The sequence below is a fragment of the Alligator sinensis genome, unplaced genomic scaffold, assembly GCF_000455745.1.
Source record: "Alligator sinensis unplaced genomic scaffold, ASM45574v1 scaffold300_1, whole genome shotgun sequence".
Classification (NCBI taxonomy): domain Eukaryota; kingdom Metazoa; phylum Chordata; order Crocodylia; family Alligatoridae; genus Alligator; species Alligator sinensis.
The window spans coordinates 1689294-1704571 of NW_005842240.1; the positions used below are offsets into that span (position 1 = coordinate 1689294).

General features: G+C 43.3%; 1 protein-coding gene across 1 annotated transcript in view; it reads left to right on the forward strand.

The window, feature by feature from the left end:
- PTCHD4 (patched domain containing 4) overlaps positions 1 to 9075 on the forward strand; it is a 130970-nt gene extending 121895 nt beyond the window's left edge. The window contains exon 3 of the mRNA XM_006027398.2: positions 7442 to 9075. Within this exon, the coding sequence (XP_006027460.1) occupies positions 7442 to 9075 (1634 nt within the window). The remainder of the gene's footprint in view (positions 1 to 7441) is intronic.
- Positions 9076 to 15278: the final 6203 nt, after the last annotated feature.

Genomic DNA, 15278 nt, shown 5'->3' on the forward strand with positions numbered 1-15278 from the left:
CAGTCAAGCATGTAAAATTAAAAAATGGGTAAAAATTGAACACACCTCCCCATAAACTTACAACTACTGCCTACACTAAAATTTACAATCAGTGGAGGTTAAAAATAGCCAGAAATTCAACCATAGACAGATTTATCTTTTTTTGGCTGGGAGGGACGACAAGGACAGGATGGAGGGATTTTTGGCAATTTTGACTTTGGTCTCCAATTCAGAACAGGAGGCTGGAGAACTGAGAAGCCATCAGATTGTGAGCCAGACCTCTCTGAGCCATGGTTATCAATGTTTTTAAAAGACTGGAAGCACTCCTTCCATCACATTTCTAAATTTAGCAGCACCCCATTTCAAAAATGAACTTCAAGCGTATTTTGACTACAGAAAAAGAATAGACCAAGTCTTTTGTTACAAAGAACTCAGAAAGACCACGGCAAAGCAGACTCTTTGGATTCCTATTTGAAATCTCTGGGCGCATCCAGACATGTGTCGATGTTTGGTTCCCTGGGGACAACTAGCAGCAGCACACCTTATGCTACAACTACTTGTCCCTGGGGAACAACCGTGCTTTGACAGGCTGCAAATGAGGGGCGGTAGGGGAAGCTGGGGCCAGCACTGTGCTGACCCAGTAGCCTTACTTGGGGCTCTGGGGGCCTCCTGGGGCTGTAGCTACAGCGATCCTGCCAAGCAGAGTCTGGCCGGCAGCCTCATTGCAGCTCTGGGTGGTCCAGCTCTGCTTTTCAGCAATGTGTGCTGCCCAAGTGTGTGCTACCCCATTTTTTTCCCATGGCTTTTTTTTTGACCTCTGGTCAAAAAAACCCAAGGGAAAAAAAAAAACCAGAGAAGCGCACACACGGGCAGTGCACCCTTGCAGCATGGAGTGCGGCATGTGGCGCTGCAAACCTGTTTCTCTTGTGAAACGTGTGTAGTGGCTTACACGTCAAACAGTGTTAATATTGCAAAGCACCCCATTGCTCCCCTAAAAAGCTCTTGCTCCACCTGTCACAACAGTCAAGAAAAACTGGCCTAGAAAATCCAGGACTCTGGTTCACCATTGGATGCTGAAGAGCCATGAACCTGGAAGCTCACCAGGTAGGCTCCTGAGGAAGCAGGAGCACCTTCTGGCAAAAAACCTGGCAGGGACATTTCCATTAGAAACCTACAAATGCTTATGCAGTTCTCCACCTGGAGAGGGCAATGGAGGAGATACTAGGTTACTGGTGGACACTAGTTAGTTACTCAAAGTATTTCTAAAATACACCCAGAGACTGTGATGGAGGATAAGAATCTGAATGTAACAAGTTGAGTGTTGCAAAGGGTTTGTCTTCAAAAGCTCCACACTGCTCTTGAAACTGCTGCCAAAAACTAAGCCCCGCTAATTTGCTTCCACTCCACATGTGTCACTATAAAAAGTCAGCGTCCACTCTTGTGAGGTGTTGCATTGTTGTTATCTGGGTAAACCTGAGCAAACAACTACACATTTTGTCAAAGCATCGGCGTTGTTAATGATAGTGGGGAGAACAACGGACAGATAGGAAGAATGCATGATAAGAAGGGGTGGTGATAAGAAAGGCATGCAGGTATGGGTGTGCTTATCACATAAGGTTTTAGGAAAATGCCCAATAGCAAGAAATCAATTACATAAGTAGCCAGTAGTAGTAAGAGCAGTAGTGAAAATAATGAATATTCAGGAAACAAAAGTAATAAAACAGTTTGGGAACAAAGGGTCGTTGAACTAAAAGGACTAAAGGGATACGGGACAACTGAACTACTGGAACATGCCCGAATGTCTTAGCGAGACCCTGAACTTTATGATCAACAGGATAGGGAGCAAGAACTTCTTGCAAGATAACTAGTGTATTTCTTAGCCTATGAGTGTGGGCTGTCTGCTGAAAAAACCTACATTACTGGAGCAGAAACTCCTGTCTCTCATTCTCTCTCTCAACACTCTGGTTCCCCAGTCCAAGGATTTGGGGTAAAACATGCTTCAAACATGCCAACACTGTGGGCAAGATGTTCTGGGGGACCCTTCCACCACTATGCCCACAATCTCCAAAGATAGTTGTGGAACCACTGAAATGTTCCCATCTCTGCAGTTCCCACTTTGAAGTTTAAGAAGCTGAAGCCGGTAGGCAGAGCTAAGTTTTCAGTGGCACCTTTGGGAGTAGCAAGGAACCAGTAAACTATAGTCACTAAAAAGTGCTTGGGGGGAAAAAAAGGCTAGCATTCATTCATCAAATAAAAAATAAAAATTAAATAGCATAGATAGTGAGACAGAAATACACAAGGGATGCTCCAGATAGACAGAGACATGCTGGAAAACATTCCTTTGCAAATGGCCAAGAACAAGAAGGAAGAGACAGAGAAAGGGAAGCTGCTGGCTCGGCAGAAGAAAAGAGGGAAATAAATACAGAGGGGACTTGATTCTGTCTGCACTCACAAACCCTGCTGCTCTGTTCCTGTAAGGGAGTGGTAGATGTACACTAGTAAGAGCAGGATTTGGCTTTTAGCCCACAGGAAAGTCTAGAGCAGGGGAGATGGTAATTTTTCAATCTGAACTGGATCCTTCATCAATCAGGAGGCAGCAGAGTAAGCCTAGGGAAGGACATGACATTTTGATAGTTCAAAAACAGAAAAATAGGGTGTGTGTTCAGTGCAAAAAGTTCTCAGCAATAAAGCACACTGTGCATAAAGGGCCAATTTATGACCTACTATACAAGGGAGATATAAGAGATAAGAAGGCTTTTCTAATCCCCAGTACCAGTGCTATGCAGAAAGCCATTGCAATCTGGGTGCCTATGTTGCCTGAATGCAGAGGGGGCTACTAACATGGTCAGCAGCCGTGTTCGGATCAAACTGAGGGACAAGTTTGCGGCAAAAGCCTGCTTCTTCCTTGCACTTTGACCTGGCTCACCTTGAACTCATCAAGGCACCAAAGGTCACTTGAGACTCAAGATCACAGCAGAGCCACGTTTGCACCATGAAGATTTGGTAGCCAGAATACTTCTACAACTCTCAAGATTTACGTACCTCTGGGGGTACCAAATTACTGTGTACACCAATAAAACAGGTCGTGTACATAGAACGTGGCAGTTTACATTATAATTCTCACTTCCCCAAGAGTGTGCTTTTGGCAGCACAAGTAGCTATGAATAGGAACCATTTCAACCAGAAGACAAACTCAGTGGATATTTTGCACACAGTGGGCATGTCTAAATGAGACGTTTACTGTAGAGTAGACTAATTAGCTCTGCAGTAAACATTGCGCATCTACACATGTGCTCCTATTAGACTGGAGTAAACTAATAAATTCTGCAGCAGAGTAGGACTTGTATTTCCAAGTCCTACCCTGCTGCAGAGTTTTTTTCATGTGCAGCAGTGCACATGTAGACGCTACCCTGGCTAGGTGGGGCACAAGGGTGCTTCAGTGCGGGGGCTGCCTGCTGGGTAGCTCTGCACTGGAGCACACTCATGCCCCAGCCAGCCCCTCTGCAGCAAGATGAGTGGGGAGGGAGCAGGCCCACGTTGGCTTGCTGAACCCCTAGGGCTCCAACCTGGCTCATCCTGCTGCAGTCTTGGGCACCCATTCAAAAGGCACTCACAGGAGCTTTGCATTAGCTGCATGTGGAGACATGCCCAGTATTACTCGCCTTATTATTTGCAGGTCTGCTGTCATCCTATACCTGATACCTTTGATTTCCTGTCTTTCTATATATAATTCCTTCAGTATGCACAGTGAAAATCTAGATGGAGATGGAGATATGGAAGTCTTAACAATCTAATTCTACATGTCTCCGGTTGCCACTTTTCTTTCTGTGTAAAGGTGTGTCTACTTCCAAGGTACAGGCTCTTTTTTGAGATTGATTCAGGGTTTGGGAGGTTTTAAATTGATGTCAGTGGACCTTAAATCAGGGCCTTGAGAACTCAGATATAAAAGCTGACATAGTTTTGAACAGTGGGGGCCTACCTTTTTGGCAAGCATACCACAAATTAGCGCCACACCCTCCCCAAGTACTACTTCAATCCCTTTCCTTTACCCAGTCTGCTGCTTAGCTTTCTGCTTCCTGCCCTATGCTCCCTGCCTGATCTGTTGCTCTTCTTTCTGCTCTCTGACCTATCTGCCACTGTGCTACCTCTCACATCTCCCATCTGCTGCATGCCACACACATGCTCCTGCATGCCACCTGTGCCACCTATGCTGTGGGTTGGCCACCCTGGTTTACAACATGCCATCTCAAACTAGGCATTGACCTTCTGGGGAAATCATATCCAGGTTACACATTCCTATATGGCTTGTTGTAAAAGTGGTTCAAAATATTTGTGTGCGCAAAAAAGAACCAGGGTAAGGAGAAAGTTGAGAGCCAAGGATTTAACTGCTGATAGCTGCCTGAGCTGGCTAAACTTTTTTGAAAATCAAAACTTTTTTCCTAACTAAAAGCTGTTTTTTCACCCAAAATGAACATTTTCTTTGACTAGTGATGTGCAATAGCATTATGCTGTTGTGTGATCATCTGCACGAGATCAAAACATGACTCACTGTTTCAGGCTTTCTGTGGGCTCAAGGGCCCCTGGCAGACCTGCAAGTAAAGGTGGGATGGGTTCTGATGTGAGATCCCCACAATTGCTCTTCTGGCCATGCCACACCTGCATGACATGAGGTGTGATGGTGGGCTCTAGCATCAAGTCCCATCATGCCTTGTTGCTGGTGCAAGAGGCACCGATCATGATCATAATCCCATGTTCCCCCGACACCAGCGAGTAGCAAGCTCCCACAGCTAGGACTCCCATCATGACAGGGCTGGGAGCTAGCAACTAATCCAGGCTCCCAGCCATAGAGCTCACCATATGCTTCCATGGCTGGGAACCCCGTCAGCTGATCTGAGCTCCCAGCCACAGGACCACATGGTATGCCCTAGGCCTGGGAGCCATCAGCTGACATGGTTCCCAGCTGCACCCTCACAGCTGGAGGCCCCAGCCAGCCACAAGTTCAATTAATGGTGTAATAGGAACCAACCAAAAAGTTATTACACATGTTTTGTGTAATAATGTTGTGCCTTACTCCTTGTTTTATCACACCATTATTTGCTTTAATGTGTGGCTGGGTAACAACCTAAGATGTGATTAACTGGTTGATCATGTCTTAATTGTAAAGTGTGCCGAGGCCATGGAGACAATTCAGCCCAGATCCTATTCTATTCATTTTATTATGGGTTCTTATACTGCCCTCATGACTGAAGCATCTAAGTGCCTTTCAGTAATGCATTAAGCAACATGACTGAAGTCTGTCATATGTGGTTTATTCTTTCTTTCTTCCACTCCCTGGAGAAAGAGTTGTGCATAAGGTGAAGCGTTGTGTTTTGGAAAGACTTTGGGCTCAGTTTTGCTGTTAGTTGTGTACCTGTTACTGTGAAAGGAAATAAGTTGAAGAAGTGCACCTTGCCCCTCTAATGGAAGATGCTGAGGTTGGTCCTCAGAGCAGGTGGGAAATTTTTGCCACAGTCTCAGACTGGTACATTTAGCTTGTGTCTGTAAGGTTTTTATTCACCACCAGCACTGCTATGGATTTAAGGCTGTTTAAAATTTTCTGCCATATCACATTTTCAACAGAAAACTTATTCTTTGATTTTAAACTGCTTCTTTTTTTTTTTTTTTACAGAAAATCTCTCTGATTTCCTTAAAAAAAGAAAAAAAATCAGAGCACTGAATGCCCTCAAACTTATATAAATATTTTATATAGCTTATACATTTTATATTTCATATTTTGTGTGTGTGTGTGTGTGCTGGCATCACCTCCACCCAGTAGCTCATGCATCCCACTCCCCCCCACCTCTGTCCTGTTTGGGGTGGACCCTGTATTGCCCAACCTGGACAAAGCCCAGGGATGCCCATGCCACCATGAGTGGTAGGGTGAGCATGCCTGCATCTGCTGGCGGACTGCAGCTGACTACTTCCTGGTACATGACAGGGCAGCAGGGAAAGGCATGTGCCTCACAGCCAATCAGGAATGGTGTAGTCCCTTGGCTGCATATGGCACCCGTCGGCAGGTTCTGGCATGCTGGGTGGCATGTGGGAGCATCCTTCACCGCCTGGCTTCAGCCAGTGCAGGCAGCCTGCCTCCCCCCACCGAAGGGTGAACACGAGTCCGTTTGCTCCCCATCCAATCTACACAGCTTCGAGAAACCCATATAGATTGGGTTGATTCTGCCTTGGGCTTCTTAATGTCTGTACCTAGCCTAAGAGATTGAGATGAAGAGGTTTAGCCAAGGAGAAAATGTAAGTTTTCATGGCAACTAATAAGGATGGATGGTCAAATGTTGTACTTTTTATCATTATGTCAACTTCCATATAGCATAAAGGCTCAAGCATTATACTCTAAAAGGCCCTCTTTCACACAAGACTCTGAAACTGTTACACAAATGAATTTGTGAACTTGTATATTCTTGGCAACGTTAATATTTCTTCTCCTCGTGTAGCACTAAGGGCCAGATTGTCCCATCCTAACTCACACTGTGTGCATCTACATGAGATGTTTATGGTGGGGTTGCTTAATTAGCTCTGCTCGGCAGTAAAGTTTCAGTGCATACATGTGCAGGCTTATTAGGCCGCAGTAAACTAATAAATGCCACCATAGGTTAGTACGTGTAAACAGAAGTACTATCCTACGGCAGCATTATTTAGTGTGCTGCCATGCAAGTGTAGATGCTGATGGGGCTGCCTGGGGCACAAGGGTGCTTCAATGTGGGAGCTGCCTATCAGCTAGCCCCACACTGGAGTACGCTTGTGCCCCAGCCAGCCCCTCCACAGCATGTTGAGCTGGGATGGAGCAGCCCATGGCAGGCAGGCTGGCCCCCAGGGCCCCCTGCCAGCAAGGGCTGCTCCAACCCAGCTCAATGTACTGTGGTCCCGGGCATGCGTGTAAACACTGTACCTGGGAAGCAATAAACTCTGGTACACGCTGTGCTGGAGTTTATTGTGTCACTCTATCATCACATGTGACATGCCCACTGTGTACTTCCTTATCCTTCAAGCAGCTCCATTTGTTTTCACCTATTGAGGACTCCTACATTAGTAAGGGTGGCAAAATTTTTCCTCAAGGTTATAGTTGGATATGGCAGTTAGGAATCTCAAAGTCAGTTCAAACTCATGCACTTACAAGTTAGACTCCTAAACCTGTATTTGAATAGCTCATTTTGACCAAATTCAGCACCCTTTCAAGTCAATTGTGGTCTCTGCAAAGGTCAATGGATCTGTTTACACACCAGTTCTGAGTATCGGGCAGCTTGCTCAGATACACAAATCTGAAAACATTGCATTCAATTAACTATTAAAATATAAAACCCCAATAAAACAAAAGATGTTCAGTAAAACGTAGGAGACAAAAGTTAAAATTAACATTGCAGCATGAAAAGTAGGACCCCCTGTTTATACCTGTTTTTTGTTGTTATTTTAGGTCATGGAACCAAAGGCGTGTTTGAGCTACTTTCAGGATGGCGCAGAACCAGAGAGAATCTGCCATTTAAGGATAGGGTAGCAGATGCCTACTCAGATGTCATGGTCTCCTATACAATGACAAGCTCCTTGTACTTCATAGCCTTTGGAATGGGTGCCAGCCCCTTCACCAATATCGAGGCTGTGAAAATTTTCTGCCAGAACATGTGTGTCTCCATCCTATTGAACTACTTCTATATTTTCTCCTTCTTTGGCTCCTGCCTAGTTTTTGCTGGACAGCTGGAGCAGAACCGCTACCACAGCATCTTCTGCTGTAAAATCCCTTCAGCAGAATACCTGGACCGGAAACCCGTGTGGTTCCAAACCATGATGAGTGATGGCCATCAACATACTTCTCATCATGAAACCAACCCGTACCAGCATCACTTCATCCAGCACTTCCTACGAGAACATTACAATGAGTGGATTACTAACATCTACGTCAAGCCATTTGTAGTGATACTGTACCTCATTTATGCCTCTTTCTCCTTTATGGGGTGCTTGCAGATCAGCGATGGGGCCAATATTATCAACCTCCTTGCCAGTGATTCTCCAAGCGTCTCTTATGCCCTCATCCAGCAAAAGTATTTTAGCAACTACAGCCCAGTGATAGGATTCTACATCTATGAGCCTCTTGAATACTGGAATGGCACTGTACAAGAAGACTTAAAAACACTGAGCCATGGGTTCAATACAGTGTCCTGGATGGAACAGTACTATCAATACCTGAGAGTTAGCAACATCAGCGCCACTAACAAAAGTGACTTTATCAGCATCCTCCAGAGCTCCTTTTTAAAAAAACCAGAATTCCAGCACTTCAAAAATGACATCATTTTCTCCAAGACTGGAGATGAGAACAATATCATTGCTTCTCGCATGTACCTGGTGGCCAGGACTAGTGAAAACACACAAAGAGAGGTGGTGGAATTGTTGGAGAAGTTAAGACCGCTCTCTCTAATCCAGAGCATCAAGTTCATTGTGTTCAATCCTACTTTTGTTTTCATGGACCACTATGGTTTATCAGTAACTATGCCTGTCCTGATTTCTGGCTTTGGCATCCTGCTGATGTTAATACTGACCTTTTTCCTGGTTATTCATCCTCTGGGAAACTTCTGGTTAATTCTCAGCGTCACCTCAATAGAGCTGGGTGTCCTAGGTTTGATGACTTTATGGAATGTAGACATGGATTGCATTTCTATACTGTGCCTTATCTACACTTTGAATTTCGCCATAGATCACTGTGCACCCCTGCTTTATACATTTGTATTAGCAACCGAGCACACCCGAACTCAGTGTATAAAAAACTCCCTCCAAGAGCATGGGACAGCCATTTTGCAAAATATTACTTCTTTTCTTATTGGGTTGGTCCCCCTTCTCTTTGTGCCTTCGAACTTGACCTTCACACTGTTCAAATGCTTGCTGCTCACTGGCAGTTGCACACTTCTGCACTGTTTTGTTATTCTCCCCGTCTTTCTAACCTTTTTCCCACCCTCCAAAAAGCACCACAAGAAAAAGAAACGGGCTAAAAGGAAGGAGCGGGAAGAAATCGAATGCATAGAAATTCAGGAGAATCCTGATCATGTAACCGCAGTCTGAAAGGCTTAGAAAAAATAATATATTATCTTTTTAAAAAAGTGTTGCACAGAGATGCAGGGAAAATAGAGCAAAGATCTCAGCTGCTTGCGCTGGCCAGGTGTAACAAGAAAAAGGAAGATCACGGAGGGGTGTTCATGACACGTCAAGGTGCAAACTTTTTTTTTTAACAAAAATAACAAAAGTGGAAATAATTTTAAAAGTTTTCTTTGAATCCTCAGCCTCTACTAAGCAAGAATTTATTGGCTATTAAGCATCCTTGAATCTCCAACTCTAGTTCAAATTGATTAAGCTGGCCCATGTAGGACTGAAAGTTGGGGATGAGGGGAAAGAGCTACCAAGAATAAAATAATGTAAGCTCCAAGAGTTTGATAACGTTGCTAAGAAAAAAAAAGCAACAAGCATTTCCAATGAGAAAAGAAAAAAGGGAAAGTAAAAAAAAAAAAAAAAATCCAGATTTTTTTTCCAGATTTCTTTTCCTGAACAAGGTGGTTGAAGTTAAACCTATGCATTTGGGAAGTAGATATTTAAACCAGTCCAAGCCAAAGTACTTCCCAACACAAACATACTATGTATATCTCTGTACCACAATTAAAATGTTATCATTAGTTGAGATGGTAAATCTGTGCTGCTATGTGACACAGATACTGGATATATTGGAAAGGAAATGATTGTAGGCCAATTGGAAACACAAAACTTGGTTTCTTTAAAACTGAATTGGACCTTTTCCCCAATATGGTGATTGTGAACCTTATAACTGATGATTACCATAAATATATTTTGACATCTGTGAATTCTGGAATTCCCCTTGAATTAATATATCTTGTTAAATTAACCCAGGCCATTATTACTGCAATAGTAACTGCGGGTAATGCAGAGTTATACTCTAGATTCCGACGTTCTCAGTGTTAACAGTGAATACCGAATATCAATTGAGCAGGCATTTTAAAAATAATGAGGGAATGACATATTACCAACATAGCAATGTGACCGTGCTGCAGATGAACCAGTTCTGGAACACACACAGTATATGCATTACCTATTTGGTTCAAGGTGCAGAGGTACCTATTTGCTGGTACATATAACAAACTACCAAATGTGGGGTTTGCACCTCTTTTATCCAAAAAGGTCAGTAGAATCTACCTTTTGCCATCTGCGAAAAAGAATATTTTAAAGTTTGCGTGGAGTTAAACATGCCCCAAACTGTAAGGAGCCAGATCGATCCTTGGGGGGGGAATGTTTATCATTGCTAAATATTTGGGTGTTACTGTCTTCACCATAAAGCTTTGTTATGGCTGTTGAAATTTAATAGAAGTATGCAGTAAATCTGCAGTTACTGCATGACACTAGAACTATGCTGTAAAGTATTATGAAATAACATTCCCAGCTTTGTAAACTATACAGCTTAGAAACGCAACAGAAGGAATGAAAAGAGACCTAGCCAGTTTTCACATTAAGCACTTGGGGCTACATTCTGCCCTCGATTTTGCCACGTACATCTCTCATTTCAAACAGTTCTTTAAAAGGGCTTGCTTTATAAACTCTTGAATACAGTCTAGCCTCACATCAATGAACAATGTCTTCCTGAATATATGGTATCCATGGGGGGAACTATATGCAGATATCGTAGTGGGAAATGTTTGTTATGTCAACTTCGTACAGCTTGTGGGTTCCTTTTAAAAGGTGTTAGCATTGTTCATGTCCAGAACCGTGATATCCTTGCATATATTTGTATTTGTGGCTGACTAATGCTAGATCTTAGCTTCTGATCTGAGAAACTGTTACTGATGGATGTGTGCTCGCATATTCTACTCGAATACTCTCCGCAAGCAGCTCACTTTTGGTTCCATGATGTCTCTTTTCCCTCTTGCACTGATTTGTGGTAGCTGGGAGCCAGGGATTTTCACTTACCCTGTAAAAGCCTTCTGATTCCTCGTTCTAGAGTTCATTGATGATTTCCTTTGGTAGGCAATGCAATTTCCCCCTTCTCACTCTATTCTTCCATGGTTACCTCTACCATTTGATAACTGTGGGCTCAACCTTTGGATTTTATATGTAGGTGAAGCACCTGTGAAATCAATCAGAGTTTTTGCTTGAAACAGGACTTTGTGAATGGTGAGCCTTTATAGGAAAAATAGAGATGGACCAAAACTGCAAGGTTTGAATCTAGATCCAAAGTTGAGGAACTTCTAGATCCAGGTTTTGGTTGGCCCAAATTATACAGGGGCAAAAACTGAGATCTGAATAAAACTGTACTAGTATTCAGGGCTGGAAATGTTCCGATTTAGGGTCCTGATTTGGACCCATGTGTAATTGCAAGGCATTATTGACTTTGGTTTGAATCGTTAAGATGTTGTGTAGTTGCCACCCCTTTCAGAAAATGTACCAATGAACGGCAGCCTCCTCTTATATTTCTCTAGGCACAATTATGAAGCATGGGGACATTTCTAGATGTTCCCTCCCCCAGAAAACTGTGTGTTGTTCCCTTTGAAAGCTGCTAATGTTCATCTTTGCCACCAAGAGTGATGTCTTAATGATCCCTTCCTATTTACATAGGCATTGATTGTATTGCAGTGAGTAATGTTTTCCTTTGTCATAACGTTTCTAGGTATCATATGGAAAGGAAAAGAAAACACTGGGAATTTGTCTCCCAGGCATTTAAGCTCAGTGACTCTGGTGTAACTAAAATCCTTTTTTGGCTTTTAACGCATTCTTGTTTTCATGCAGAACTGTCCCCTTAAGGATTCGTACTGCTACCCCATAAGGGAGAATGATGAGCTAAAAAATGAAAAGACCCTATGGTCTTCGCATCATAGAAAAATAGGGCTGGAAGGGACCTTATGACTTCATTTACTCCTACCCCCTACACAAGGCAGGATCCTTCCTGTCTAAACCAAATCACTCATGGGTTCTGCCAGTGCAGCAGAAAAAAACCCATAAAGACTCTTATGAATGTCATTTTATTACTCTTGCTTATCAGTAGTTTTCCAGAACAGCTGGAAAGGCCATTGTGACTTTCTTTCCTGAACAGAACCTGGTATCTGGGGACTCATGAAAGATTTAAGCATCAATCTAGGAGAGATTTTCTATTGCAGAATTCAGTTTAGGTTGAAATCATTTGCAATTATTTTTTTACTTACATGTCTTGGTTTGCTTTAATCATATAAATATGGTCAGCCAACGTCTGCCTTTATCTGCCTGCATGTGGCTCCCATTCGACTCAGCCAGAGCTTCACGTGCACATATGAGGACAAGATATAGCCCAGTCAGAGCAATGAGATACTCTCTGATGTGTTGCACTATGGATCCTCATCTCATACTTGTTCTTCCAATTACCAAGAGTCTCCTTGGACATGGAATATAATACTTTTTTTTAAGGGATCACCAACTTTTAAGCTATACCTATAAGCCAGCAAAAACTCTGTCTCTTTTCCTACTACATTTGATTTCATTCTCTCAAAACATGTGGGCTCAGGACATTGCTGGTTTAACTCTAACAAAGTCAGTGGAGTTACAACTAGGGATACACCTGGCATTGCATGCTTATCATATAGTGAGAAGTGAAATCATGAAAAATAAACTTCTTACACTGTTGATATGTTTGTCAAACAATATATATGCATATATATATATAGATATAGATATAGCCATTATTGCATGCTGCAGTTCAAGAGATTGTGATGAAGACATTTTTCTCCCCTCATTTTGTAATAAGCCATTGCACTTTCCTATACTGGCTAATTTAAATCTCTTTTCTTTTTTGTTAGAAGTAGGGTATGACCTCCAAGGTCCATAACTAGCTGTTCCTAAATTATTACTTACTAAAGTAACGTATTTTTCTAAGGTCAAAATAGATACAAATGCACGGCACTTTGCATGCATAAGTGTATTAATACTGCACTAATTGTAGAGATGCTATTTTCAGGGTTATTGTTCTTAGCTTTTTATTCCAAACTGTTTATCTTTAGGAAATTACCTGCCAACATTAACCTTTATTTGGGTTTATATACACATCTTAATTTTCAAATTTTCTCCAGTGGGGAAAATATAGGAATATATATTCTAATAAATAGTTATATCATTTGATCTGCTCTTTTTTCAAAAGACTCTCAGGGCTATGTTCTTAGTTTAGTTACAGTGGCTAAACCAGTGCGACCGAGGCATAATTCCATTTAATTCAGCAGTTATGTCACATTTAATTAAGACGATGAGTGTGGCCCATTGTCTTTCAGGAAGAAGCACACCAAACTTCTTTGATTAATGTCCTAATCATTCTAAATGATTCAGTGTGGTACCATTCTGGGTTGTTGGGTTTTCTCTTTGCTTGTTTTAGGTAACTCCCATCCCCAGTGAAGTAAAAGGCTCAGTGCCCATTGCTCCATTTGCTGTGCCAGGGTTACTAGGACTAAGCAAGGTTAAGAGACTAAGGGTTACTAGGACTAAGGGTAACTAGGACTAAGCAGTGAGAAGAGAAAAGCGCTGCAATGCTGGAGAAAGTCAAGACCCCACAAAGAGACGGTGCACTCTATTCTTCATACACGAATCCTCAAATGAAATGCATGGAAAGCAAATTACGGCTCTGATGAAGACTGAGTAATTGAAAGGAAATTCACTGAGAATGGTGAAGTGGGCCCTATGTGAAGCATGTCCTGTGAAATATGTCCTAGATCCTGCAGTGTCTTCATATAACAGGATTAAGGACAATCTAGTGTACACATCTTGATCCACACCACCTAAATAAAACAGTTTGGGCAGAAATGCTAAGCAGAAGTTGGGGGAATAGATGCACCTCCTACTACATTCCCTGTTCATCCCAATCCCAAACATCCCCATGGACAAAGGGATGTTGGAGAGCTAAGAAACACAGCCTCCTTCACCCCTTGGGGCCTCTGTGTGGCCTCGCTTTCCTGGGCAGCAGGAGCACGCTCTGATGTTCCTGCTCCATATTGAGCCTCCTACTCTCTTGCCAAACCAAGTGAGAACTGCTCTCTCTGTGAAGACGGGTGCTAATGGGTTGCTGGAAGGCGCGTGCCACACTGAGAAGACAGAGTGTACGTGTAGTAGTACTTGTATGCAGTAAATCCCCACGATGAGCAACAAAATCAGACAGTGATGTAGGTGCTGAGTGTCTGTCTCCCACTGAGGTTACCTAAAGCTCAGCAAGCTTGGCATTTTTCAGGAAGCTGGCAGCACCTCATGCAGTTGGGCCTTCAGGGTTTTTTAAAGTGTATTCTTTGATATATCCTCTGCCTCCTGCAACAGGGCCCATATACAAGCTGAACATCACTACTGCAAATAGGGCCGCTTGCACCTCCCTCCAGAGACCACTGGTTTTGAAGCATCAGTCGGTCAGATGAGAGTTCTGGTAAAGCACTGGAAAGGTGTCCCCACCAGGAAGGGCTAAGCATGCCATTCTTCTAGTGCTCCTTCGCTTTCCCACAATAAGAAGCTAAGGCTTGAGACCCAAATCTAAACTCCCCACTTAAGCAACTTGTTCTGCCAATGGACGACAGAGTCTGATGGTTTCCAGTTCCAGTGTAGAGATCCACTGATGAGACCAAAGCTCAGCAGGGTGTTCAGTAAACAAAAATCAGCATTGTCTTTGTTGTCCCCTTCATGGTAGTCAGATCCCCTGGCTGGCCTACATAAGGCCATCGAGCATAAGACGTGCCATTTACTGGGTCAGACCATAAGTCCATCTTACCCAGTGTCCTGTGTCACAGGGGCAGAGGGCAGATGCTGAAAGGGAGTGTGAACCCTTTCAGCATCTGAAACCCTACCCATCTGAAAGGGTTTGTTGCGGGTAGGTCTTGCTTGACCAATCTCATTTCCTTCTACGACCAGGTGACCTATCACCTGGACAAGGGAGAAGAGATTGATGTCATATATCTTGACTTCAAAAAAGCCTTCAATCTGGTGTCCCATGATCACCTCTTGGAGAAACTCGCCAATTGTCGCCTTGGGTCCTCCACGATCCACTGGCTGGAAAATTGGCTCCGGGGTCGGACCCAGAGGGTAGTAATTGATGGAAGTCACTCGTCGTGGTGTCCTGTGACCAGTGGGGTCCCCCAAGGCTCTGTCCTTGGACCCATACTGTTCAACATCTTCATGAAGGATGTGGACACTGGAGTCAGAAGCGGACTGGCCAAGTTCACCGATGACACCAAACTTTGGGGCAAAGCATCAACACCAGAAGACAGACAGGT